Here is a 12,880-nt window from a genome sequence, read left to right as displayed (position 1 = left end):
AACATGTTTGGCTTGAGTGTGACTCTACGAGTGTGGTTGAATGCTTCTCTAAGTCGTCATTTGTCCCTCCGTGGCAATTACGCACATTGTGGTATAACTGTGTTGCTAGAACTCGTTCAATGTCTTTCTTTTGTTCTCATGTCCTTCGTGAAGGGAACACTGTTGCCGATAGACTCGCCAATTTAGGTATGTCCTCTTCATCTTGGATTTGGCATGCTTCTCCTCCTGCTGAAATTATTCATTTCCTTCGTATGGATTTCCTGGGATTTCCTTACATTCGTCATGGTTAATTGTTGGTCTACTTATCGTCGATGTGGCGACATCTTGCCTAGAACGGAACTTTCAAGTCTTAATTTGTGGTGTTTGATCTTTATGGTTACTGTGATTAAGGAGTTTCGTCTGCAGAGGTATAAGATTGAGAATAATACAACAGGGGATCATGTACATGAACGAGGCGATGATGATGTTGGTGCCAATGTATTTTTATCATGTACTTTCTCTCTCGGTTTTCTTCTGTTCTAGTTTTCAATGTTTTGTAGCAAGTCTCTAAGTTTTGTATAAGTTCTTTTCAAGGCTTGGTTTGATGTAGTCACCAGCCTTTTTGTACTCTTTTCTTTTATCTTATCAATAAATTTTCGGGTTAGGACGATGTTAGTCCTATACCCGCTTAACCAAAAAAAAAAAGTTAAACCGGAGCTTATTTGGAAAAAGTACTAAAGTGAAGTGCCTGAGTGATGCTGGATTTTTCCCCGACGAGGTTGATATATCTGGTGAACCTACATTCAGGAAGTTTTTTAGTGGTGTAGTAAGCTTGCAGGGGGTGAAGAAGAATCTGCCACGATTTTGTACGAGACACCTTGATCCTACTTCATGCTTCTTCCCTCAGAACTTAATCTCCGGGATCAAAACCCCTCTATTTATACTCAACTCAGCATATGATATATATCAGTTCTATGCCATTTTAGTTCCGGCATCAACAGATCCCAATGGCTTGTGGGACAATTGTAAATCAAACATTACAAACTGTTCTCCATCTCAGTTACAAATAATGAAAGGTTATAGGAGTCAAATGCTGAATCTACTAAAACCAATCTCGAAGTCTAAGCAAAATGGGATGTCTATAACTTCGTGTTATGCGCATTGTCAAGCTCAGTATCAAGTCATGTGGCATGCTGATAACTCTACACTTATTGGCACTAAGACAATCTCGCAATCTGTCGGAGATTGGTATTTTGATCGGGCAGAAGTTAAGGTCTATGATGAAGGTTGCCACTATTTGGTACCTCAATAAGCAAAGTTTTGTGAATTGACTTGTGTAAATGAGCCAATTTGTAAAACTTTGTGATGCAGTTGCAATCAGGAGAAGATTACCACGAAAAAAAAAAAAAACCATAGATGAAGACTACAAATAAGACAAGGCTACTATGAAGTGCAGAACGTGATCTGGATGACACGACCCACCCCGAATTTCACCCTGAAACCCGGAGTAAGTCGTGCGGGGACCACCTCCAAGGAAAATTTACCGAAAAGATTGGTAAAACCTCCCTTGAAGATGGACAACCCTAACCCGAAAAATCTCCAATTCACACACTTACTACAGCACTTCCAAAAATATCACACAATTATCCAGCTAAATAAAAGCAAATATTATTCTTCAGCAATTCTAAACATAAAGTCAACCGACCGAGCACACCACTGGAATAATATACAATAATCCCAAAGTATTCAGAGCTACTAGACACTAGCGGAAGCAAGAAAACACTAGTAGGTTAAACAGGTAACCTACTGATGAAAACTGGCGGAAAAGCGGGTAACTATGCCTCGTCTCCTACTAGGTCCAACCTGAACTCTGCAAACTGGGCAATTTAAAACGAAGAGCCCAGGGGAAAACATGTGGAAACAGTTAGAGTGAGTGGACAAAAATAAATTAAATAAAAATATTTCTTTATGCTTCCCCAATTTAATTTCCAAATAAAATAATACTGCATGCAATCGCTCAAAAGCACGCTCAACTCAAAAACTGGCAACTTCACGACCAGCACCGGCTAGTCTCCAAAACTTAATAAAATACAGCCTCTCAGGCTAAATTATATATAAACATATATAAGTGTATGTATTTACACTCGTCAGACTCCTTGTATGAATTCTAAGAACAAATTAGAAAAATAGAAATTCATACAAGACTACTACACTTGCGTCTAACGCTCACGTCACACCATAATGGAATTGTACCTCAGTATGGCGGAAAAAACACGAGTGTATATATGTGGGGACTCCCTATATGAAAACCTAAATAAACCAAATAAAAAAATAGTTTTCATATAGGGCTACTACGCTTGTGTCTAACACTCACGTCACACCATAATGGTATTTTACCTCATTATGGCGGATCAGCACGTATGGCTAGCTAGCATTTACATATACATACTATCATCATAAACATCCAATAAACATATCCACCGAAAATCTCATTTTCGGGATCTCTCCAAAGGAGGAAAATTGCCAAATATCCGAGAAATAAATAAATCTCAGGAAAAGAATTAAATGATCAACAGATAATTCATCGCATGTTTTTCAATTAAAATAAAGGTCCACTCACAAATTAGGCCTAAGCCTGATGACGCTCCGAGGCTTCCTTTGCTCGGGCCTCCTCTCGTCCTGTTCCAAATATATAATTAATTTCCCACAAAAAAAACCAATATTTAAACAAAATGGGCAAAATTAAACGTGAGCCTCCCACACACTCATCGTTGCCCAAATTCGCCATTCTTAACTCAATACGGCTGAAACTTCGCCGAACATACCGGCAGCCGTAAAAACAACTTCCCACAGAATACGACTTAAATCCTACGGCCGGATTCTACATTAATTAACCGCCAAAATACCAAACTTCGGAAATTCACAAATCTATCCAAAACTCATCCAAAAATTCCATAACTCACTTCAATAAACTCCCCTTAATATTCCACATTTAAAAACATAAAAATCTCCCAACCGGCGGCGGCCGGAGGCCAATTTCGGCGACCTCCAAAACCTATGAAATTTTGACAGAATAATCTCCTCATCATGCTCTACAACTTTCCTGACCATCACAAACCCAAAATCCAAGCCTAACTAGGGCAATCGAACACAAACACAAACACCTAAAAGCCCTATAAATTTCAACTCCACATTTCTCCTTACCTAGCTCAAGAGAGGGAGAGTCCTTTTAGGGCAAGGCTGTTGGGTTGGAGGGCTACAAAACCGTACCAAGCTTGCCCGGATTGGTGGCCGGAGGAGGGAGTTCCGGCGAAAAGCTTCCCGGCGTTTCCGGCGGGTTAGAGGCTCGGGGGCTAGACCGGGGAGGGAGAGGAGGAGATGGGGGTCCGAACTGGGGTGGAGCGGCGGCCGATGGCTGGCCGGACGGCGGCAGCTGGTGGCTGGAAGCTTCCGGCGGAGAGAGAGCACGGGAGGGAGAAGGAAGAGAAAAGAGAGAAGAAGAGAAAGGGAGGAAAATGGGTTGGGCCTCCCAACCGGTCCAACCTTATATCAACCCAACTAAAAAAATAAAACACCCCGAAAAATAATACCCGAATAAAAATTACCTTTTACTAGATAAAATTTACCATTTTTACCGTCGTCATATTTTCCTCCTATGAATAATCCTCCGCATATAATCGTCCCCGAAACCCCTCTAGGGACCAATTAAACTATTAACTCGATGACGGAGACGGTAAAATTTTTATTATAAACCAGCTAGTAAATAAGGTAAAAAATATAAGAGTCGGGATGTGACAATTGGTCCCTAGAGGGGTTATCAGAGCCACTCTGCCGTGTGGTGCGAGTGTGCCGTGTGGTGCGAGTGTGCCAACGAGGGTGTCGGACTCCCAAGGGGGGTAGATTGTAATATCCCACATCGGCCAAACGGAGAGGGGTTATGTGCTGTATATGTACATGCCCACCTCCAATCTAACACGAGGCCTTTTGGTGGCTCAGCGGCTTCGGAGGGGATGGGTACTCCGAGGTTAAGCATGTTGATGCTAGATCAATCCCAGGATGGGTGACCTACTGGGAAGCTGCTCCTGAGCTGTCGGAAACAAAACCGTGAGGGCCGGTGGGCCCAAAGCGGACAATATCGTGTTACGGCGGAATGGGTCCTGGGATGTGACACTGGAAGCATTTCAAACTGATATACTGCTTTGGCGAAAGTGCTTCATGCCATTATTTTGTATCCAATAAATGAAAATCGAAATGATAATCTATAGTTCTATACAACATGAATGGAATAATTTTATGAGTAATCTGTTTTAAAGTGGGATGGAGAGAATAAAAGGTAAAGATGAACATTCTGATTCAAAAAAAAAAAATCTAAGATATTTATTCGAGAATGAACCAGATCCAATGTAAGCTGAATTCTGAAAAAGTTTTATTCCTTTATAATCGATGAAAAGACTACAACCATTGTCAACTAAAAGAGCCACTGAAATTAAATTTCGCCTCAAGGAGGGAATGTAATAGACATCACTAAGAACTAAAAAATTGCCTTGTCCTAACTCAATCCTCAAGCATCCTATAGCCTTTACTGAAAGTCTTTGGCCATTTCCCACGCACACATTCTGCTCATTTGTCCTTGGAGCCCTCCTCCTTATTAAACCCTGTAAAGAAGTGGTAATGTGTATTGGTGAGCCTGAATCTAGCCAATAAGTGTGTGAACTAACTTTAAGGAAATTAACTTCTAAAGAAAAAACAGAGTTGGGAAAACAGTCACCTTTCTTTATCATCCAAGCTTTAAACCCCGAACACTCCTTCATGTGCCCCATCTTTTTACAGAAGAAGCACTTATACTTAAATGATTTGTCACTCTTGGTTTTTGCAGGTTTCCCGGATACCTTAAAATTGGTGGTTTGCTTAACCTTGTTCTTATTCTTCTTCTTCCACTTGGGCTTTTCCACCAAGTTGACTGCAGTGAATGGTCCAGCCTCATTGCGGATCCTATTCTCCTCGTCCACACATAGAGATCAGCTTGTTCACACTCCATTTGACTTCAAGTGCGTTGTAGGTAGTCCTGAGATTACTGAATGAGGCTGGGAGAGAATACAGGGCTTCATGCACAATTTGTGCATCTGAAACTCCCATCCTCAAGTCTCTGAGCTTCCCATTCAACAACACCTTATGCATGATGTGCTCCCTAACACTGCCATTTCCATCATACTTAAGCTCATGGAATTCCTTATGCAGTCTAGCACCTTCAGCCTTCTCACTTTCCTCAAACTTTTCTGCAATTGCAGCCATATAATATATGGCATCTTCAGGCTCCTCCACAGACCCTCTCACAATCTTAGACATGGTCCTCCTAAGTACGTTTTTGGCCATTTTATTGGTTCTAAACCACTCATGGTAATGCCACGAGTCATCAGCTGAGCTATATTGATCTAACTCTCCTTCAGGTTTAGGATTTAGCAAACAATAGTCTATGACTGATGCATTGCCATGTAAAATTCTACATCATCACGCCACTTCCTATAGTTGTTTCCATTCAGCTCTACAACTTCACCAATAGATGCCAAATTTCCTAGCAGGGAGAAAGAAAATTTGTTTTAGTATTTTTTCCTATGTGTTGTTTTATCTGTTTTAAGTTTTCACAGAGACAAAAAAACAAGAACACAGACAAGAACCAATTCATACATACATAATGTCATACTGCATATATATATATATATTATACATCCCATATACTTCAAAAAACCAATGCCTTTGTGACATATAATTTCTATAAAATTTGTAGTTTCTTACTTGATATACCATATATAACAAGAATTTGTTATTTAATGAACACAGTCTAAGTCTTTAGACTAAGAAAAGTTTCAAAAAATCTTGATAAGTTCCTGCACATACATATATCACTGCATACATTACAAAACAAAAACTCAAAAACTCCTTTAGGAGCCAAATAAGCCAAGCTTTACAATGCTGCACAATTTTAGTGTTGTTCTTAATGATTTCTTAATCTGTTACTCAATAGCTTAGCATACTTTGTGTAAGACATAACCATGAACAAAAGCTTAATTCAAAACACCTTTTTAGATATTATGATCATGTTATAGATTTCAAAATAAAATTGGGAGATCATTCAATCATCAATAACATATCATCAGACATAACATCATAGCAGAAATAAGCTCTATCCATCCTCCTTCAGTAACACATGTCAACCACAAACAATTCATGCTTCGAATTATATCTATTTATGCTCGCACTTCTCCATATGAACATCCACAGATGCAGAATTTGTAATCAACAAGAATCAGTTTCAGAGAATTACCTTAGCCTCTGCATCAACACAACACCAATTTAACAAGACATGCTTTTAAAACTTAAAGCGGAAGAAACCCAGCCCTTTTCTAAAAATCATTTGGTCTGAAGCAGGGAGAAACCAAATCCCTAAAACCCTCTTTCCCTTTCTCATCCCCAAAGCCACGAACAGAAGAAAAACTAAAGCAACAACTTGTAATTTTAATTCATTCTTTATCTTGGGGTTTCTTTATGGGCCTTGGGTTTAAAACATATGGATTAGGGCCTTATCTAAATGGATTGAGCATGCTTTTAGGCCTGTTGATTAAGTTTTGGTTTTCCAGAAAATAGTTTTTGAAAAAACTCTTGTTCTTGCTATAATACTGAAACATGCGATTTGTATTTTTTGAAAAAACATGTAGCTCTGATACCATTATTAGATGGTTTTCAGAATCCTATTAAAGCCATCTAAAACTTAAGTTTGGATCTTATTCCATAAAGAGACAAACACACATGCATGTATTCAAGAACATTCAATACATTCTGTATACTTAAGTTATCCTAGATGAACTAGGAACATACCTTCGTTGGATCTCTAACCTGCCTTGACTGCTATCTTTAATGATGACACCATTGTGATGAACTTCTTTATTGGCTGCACACACGAACAAGAGATGGATGAAGGTCTTCTGTGTCTCTGTATCAAGCAGCACTATGGGAATGCCAAAACTCAATGCCAAACGATAAAGAACACAAGGACTTAGCCTCCTTTATATAGTGATCACAAAACCGGATTCAATTCCATAACCAAATCCTTATTGTACTCAATGTTAACAACTGCATAGGCATAATCCTATCACAATACTAATTCGAATTGCATTTAGGTTAAATGCAATGAACCTCTATGTAATCCAACTGATATACAACTTGGATTACTTCTCTGAAACTGAGTTAAAGACTTAAGCTTCTTGTTATTCAATCCATGTTCAATATGAAACTGACCATAATGTTTGACAGATGTGTTTAAGTCCAAATCAGTTCCAACAGTGTCTGTTATTGTTATTGTAATCTGGGTTTGGGTTCTTACCCACCCTCTCTGTTTAGTTTCTATTTGTCATGTTCTTTGTTTGAACCCAGTGTTCTGGTCTTGTAACCTTGGTTTGCTTTAATGTCAAGTGCTTCTATTCGCCAAAAAAAAAGAAGAAAGTAGTATCTGATATGCTCCGATTGTTGATTTCAAATTCATCCTGAGCTTATCAAAGTACATGTATGCTTTTAATCACAAACTCTGGTTATTTTTTTATGTGACCAAATGAATTTGAACAGATTATGAACTTGGGGAAATTGGCATCGACATGAAATAAGGGAAGATATAACCTTAGTAAATATCATTTGATCATGATGACATATGGGAACAAATGATACAAAGAAATGGACCTAAAAATGTAGTGTTTCTTGAATAACTGTAGAATGGCAACACATAAGATCCAAGGACTTGGTGGTCAAATACATGGTTTGAATTCAAAGAAAATATACTTGAATTTGTAGAACAAAGTGATCAGATGAAATGTACCAAGAAACCAGTTGCAAATATGGTCAAAGTAATAGATGCGCAATATTGATTAAATGATGGACTACACAAGGTTTTGATAGTTCGATGGCATATGAGAAACCAAGCAGAGCAAATATGGTTCTCATAAAAAAAAAGAAAAAAAAAAAGCAAATATGAAACCAAGCAGAGCATATAATAAACAAGCCTAAATTAAAATAGTCTGATAACTTAAAGTACCCAAATTAAGAAGGGTGTGTCTATTGTCCCCCCACAAACTACTTTGCTCACCCCACACGTTATTGATTTATTAAAAAACAAAAATACCCTGATATAAAATTATAGTTTGAGATAATAAGTTGTCACAAATTACAAATTACCCTGGTATGTACCTTCATTCATAATAAGGAATGGAGAATCCCTTGGAGTTTCAAACGAGCACATCAAGAGGTAGCCGAGGTTATTTCTTCTCTTCCTTTACCAGCTTTTGATATGCCGGACCAGCCAATTTGGGCTATGGAGACATCAGGCATACTCACAGCTCGATCTACATATTGCATGTTAGCAGAAGACTTACTAGTTGTGAATTGGGACGTAAAATATGGCATGCTGCCATTCAACCTCGCAAGAGTCTGGTAACGTGGAAAGTTATGTTGAATAGAATTCCTACTGATGAGTTCCTTCAGTGTAAGGGTTCAATTATCTGCTCGCGTTGTCAGCTCTGGTAACGTGGAAAGTTATGTTGAATAGAATTCCTACTGATGAGTTCCTTCAGTGTAAGGGTTCAATTATCTGCTCGCGTTGTCAGCTGTGCAGAAAGAGTTTCGAAAGCATAAATCACCTCTTTGTCACATGTGAAGTCTCTTTATCTGCATGGAATTGGGCTGCTTCTATGTTCAGGCTTCATTTTGACCCAGGTATGCCACTAGTTGATCTTTTTGGTGATTATTATACTGCTACCTTTTCAGTTTCCTCTAAGCACTTACGGTACATATTGATATGTAATTTATTTTGGAGCTTATGGATGGAGCGAAATAGATTAAAGCATGATGGAGATGAGTTTAAGGAGGTTCTCTTCAAACATAAACTAATATTGGCACTCAAAGAATTAGGGTCCTTGACTTTTGTTTCTAGGGAAAATGCCTATTTAGTATTAATTGTAACCCTTTATTGCCCATTTCAATGAAAATTTTTTCTATGAGCCCATTTGAATGAATTTGAATGAAAGTAAACTTTTTTTTTATGTCCAAATAGCCAAATTTTTACTAAAGTCTTCAAAAACTATTATTTTAAGACTATTTTGCACCCATCTCTTCAACATGAAAAGACTTGGCCGAAACCTCGGACTCCGGTCACCAGCCGCCGGACTTCGGTCACTAGAATTTTTCCGACCTCTGGACTCTGGTCACCGGAATTTCCCTGACAGCCAGACTCTGGTCATTGGAATTTCCCCAGTAACTAGTTACTGACCCCCAATAACCAGTTAATGAACCCCAATAACTAGTTATTGACCCTCAGTAACCAGTTACTGACACCCAGGAACCCTAGTTACTGACACCTAGTAACCAGTTACTGACCCTCAGTAATTGAGTTAATCACCGGAATTTGGTCACCGGTCGCCGGATTTTCTCAATAATCGAGTTACTCATGACCCCCAATAATCAATTAATGACCCTTAGTAATCAATTACTGACCCTAAGTAATTAGTTACTGATCCATAGTAATTAGTTAAAACACAAAAAAAGAAGACGATAGAAGAATAATAACCCTAAGAAAAAACAGAAAAAAGGACTAGTTATAAATTTATTACCCCCAGTAATAAATTTATCACCCCTAGTAGAACATTATTATCCCCAGTAGAACAAAATTCAGCAAAGTCATTGGATTCGTATTCTCCTCCTCTATCAGACCTTAGAATTTTTATTCTTTTGTCAAGTTGATTCTCAACCTCGGTTTTGTATGTTTTAAACATGTTTAAAGCCTCATCCTTGGTATGTATCAAATATACATAACAATATTTACTGCAATCATCAATAAATGATATATAATAGTTATTTCCTCCACGTGATGGAGTTGCTTTGTAATCACACAAATCACTATGAATTAAACCAAGTACTTCATTGGATATCTCCACAGATTTATGAGGATGACCTGCATATTTAGATTCTACACAGATCTCACTCTTAGTCAATTTGTTCATAGAACATTTTGGCAGCATGCCTAATTTTATCATTCGGGTTAAGACCCATACCTTCCACATCTAACTCATGAACAATGACTTGGAGTTCCACCACTTGCTTGACAACAGACTTGGCATCGCTCATCTTGAAATTCAGAAACTTGCCAATGACAAACTTCTTGGAACAAGCAACTTCAGTCTTGTACTTGTTCTCCAATGATTCCCATAATTCCCTTGCCGTCTTGAAGGTAGATTAATAGATATCATACAAGGAATCGTCCAAGGCATTCAGAGGGTTCTTCTTGGTGGGATTCTTTACCGCCTTTCCTGCACTTGCCTTTCGGTCATGACCTCTCAGGTCGGCCTACCTACAGGTTTTCATAGTTCTAAAGTCTCTTTTTTAGGGGCCATTTTTGTAATTCAATTAAGACTCTTGTCAGTTTTGTACTCTCTATTAGCAAGGTTTTGATGTAGTCCCCCTTGCTTTGTATCTCTCTTTTTCATATTAATAAATTTTCGAGTAAGAGCGATGAGTTAGCTCTTAACCCGCTTACCCAAAAACAAAAACAAAACAAAAAATTACAAATTACAAGTTCATTTTTCTTTTTTATCCTTTTCTTTTGGATGAACACTTACTTCATAAACCATAACCCATAATTTATCATATTCGGTTGTTCTATAGAGTCTGAAGACGCTAGCATGTAACCTGAAGATGAGGTGATGAACTGTTTGTATTTTTTTTTTCTCTTGTTTTCTTTGTTGATGCTTCGTCTATCACTTGATATTTTTTTTTCTTCAGTTGATGATCTTACTTACCTCGAACTTATACTTTTAGAACAAAAAATATTAATGTTATGATGATTTTCTTCAACTTCTTTTTCTTTTTAGAGTTCAATGTCTATTGAAATAGCCTGATATCGTGTGTATTGCAAATGTGTGAGAAGTGAATGTAGGGTGAACAAAATAGAATTGAGAAAATGATATTTTAGGTATTGTAGTGGGTGAACAATTAAAGTAAACTTACGATTAAAAATATGTAAGTGGGGTGTAAATAGAAGGTGGGGTGAGTAAACTAGTTTGTGAGGTGGCAATAGACGCACCCATTAAGAAACAGCAAACTCATAGTTCAAATTCAGAAACAAGTATAATTTAACAAAGGCTATCAAAAGAAAGTTGTAAGATGAGTGTGGTATCATTATTTTTTTTAGCGAATCTCTCTCCTCCCTGGGTCTCTCTCTAGCAAACTTTAGTTCAAATTCAGAAATAGCAAACTCATAGTTCAAATACATAAACAAGCATTATTTAACAAAGTCTATCAAAAGAAATTTGTAAGATGAGTGTGGTATCTATTTTTTTTTAGCAAATCTCTCTCCTCCCTAGGTCGATCTCTCTCTCTCTCTCTCACTATGTAGTTTTGAGAGTCTCCTGGTATGTCTCACCCTTGTGGTGATTCTTCACTCCTGGTAGTGAGTTCTCACCCTTGTAGTGATTTTCCTGAGTTAATCTCAATTTTTCATGTTTTGTTTTTCATCTTTCTTTGTCTATTTCAGCCTAGATCAATACACAATTCCTCACCCCAAAATCAAACTTTTCACCCATCTTCTCCCCCAACCTTCTCCCTCCATATTTTCCATCTTAGTTATGCTCTCGTCTACGCTTATTTGATGTATCTTGGAATATGCAACGCCTACTCCTAAATGTGAATCGTCGCGGAACAACTGGAAGGTGTGTAGAGTCTTAACTCAGGTGCATGCACCACCTCCTTCCTCGTCCTGGTTTCTTTTCGTTCTTGGTGTTATGGATGTTTTTGGCTCATGGTTTCTTGAGTGGTGCCAGTAAATTAGAAGAGATGGCTTTGATAAGTTAGTGGGTAGAGATGACAGATCCATGGTTGGATTGTTCGAGTCTTTTAATGTTTTCAAGTTTTTTGCTTTTAGGATAGCTTGGCTTGGATTCTTGTTGTAGGATTTCTCCACGAGCTGCGGTTTTGCATGAAGAAGTACAACGACGACATGCATCGCTAATTGCTACTCTCTCTTGCTGGCGGCTGGGGAAGATGTAGATGTTAGTCCTAGGGTTTCTATGTATTTGGGCTTTTTTATTAAGCCTTGTAATTTGTACATTAATGAACCTAACAATAATTTGTACTTTAAGTGGAGATGGGCTTTGAACTTTTTTTGATATGAAAAAGGTTGAAAGTAAATTTCCATTTAGTCTTGACCTATTAAGTGTTGGACTGTAATTTTTACCGATTTCTATTGACCAAAAAAAAAAAATTGTAGAACTAGGATGAAGATTCAGCAGGTGCTTCCATGCCTTGTTTGTGGGTTTCAACTTCTAATTTGTAGCATCTCATACTCTAGGAAGCAACATGTCCTTCTCAATGATTTGTACCCTTTCAACATCTAGAGTACCAGAGATGGCTATTTGTTCTTCCCATTTTTCTTTTGTCTCAGCTGACAAAATCTGCTCGATGTCAACTCTAAGCAGGTTTCTTTCTATCTTGATTCTTCCAAAACCTCGGGATCGGTAAAATAATTTCAAGCTTTCAACAAGGTCATCATAGAGATTTAACCTCTTTCCAGAGCGCGAAATATTACCAATGTCACCTTTAGCACGTAAGGGGATTTTTGAATAGACATAAGTTGATTAAAATCTTTGATAAACTTTTTTTTTTTTTTTTTGGGTTTGGAATCTTTGATAAACTGATGTAATACCCAAGTCCCATCTTTTTTAACACCATCAGCTGTAGTGCCAAGGTCCATCAGAGCCCAATTCTCAACCCCATCTTGCCACTCCAAAACTCTTCCACAAGCTTATCAAATGCTTGAGCATCAATGTGAGGCTTGCTAACTGACACAGAAGAAGTAGAAAAAGTCGCA

At 38.0% G+C, this 12,880-nt stretch overlaps 2 protein-coding genes across 2 annotated transcripts in view; one reads left to right on the top strand and one right to left on the bottom strand.

The window, feature by feature from the left end:
- LOC101309044 overlaps positions 1-1,291 on the top strand; it is a 5,403-nt gene extending 4,112 nt beyond the window's left edge. Inside the window, exons 2-3 of the mRNA XM_004296186.1 lie at positions 391-477; positions 686-1,291. Of these exons, the coding sequence (XP_004296234.1) occupies positions 391-477; positions 686-1,291 (693 nt within the window). The remainder of the gene's footprint in view (positions 1-390; positions 478-685) is intronic.
- Positions 1,292-4,599: 3,308 nt separating this feature from the next.
- On the bottom strand, positions 4,600-5,325 carry LOC101308756. Its single transcript, XM_004296185.1, has 3 exons — positions 5,078-5,325; positions 4,748-4,971; positions 4,600-4,634 (listed from the first exon to the last, which is right to left on the bottom strand). The coding sequence occupies exons 1-3, from the start codon at positions 5,323-5,325 to the stop codon at positions 4,600-4,602; spliced, it is 507 nt and encodes a 168-aa protein (XP_004296233.1).
- Between the last annotated feature and the right edge of the window lie 7,555 nt (positions 5,326-12,880).

The sequence above is a fragment of the Fragaria vesca genome, linkage group LG3, assembly GCF_000184155.1.
Source record: "Fragaria vesca subsp. vesca linkage group LG3, FraVesHawaii_1.0, whole genome shotgun sequence".
NCBI classification, from domain to species: Eukaryota; Viridiplantae; Streptophyta; class Magnoliopsida; order Rosales; family Rosaceae; genus Fragaria; species Fragaria vesca.
Note: the sequence above shows the minus strand (reverse complement) of the source record. Positions and strands in the feature narration are given on the sequence as shown.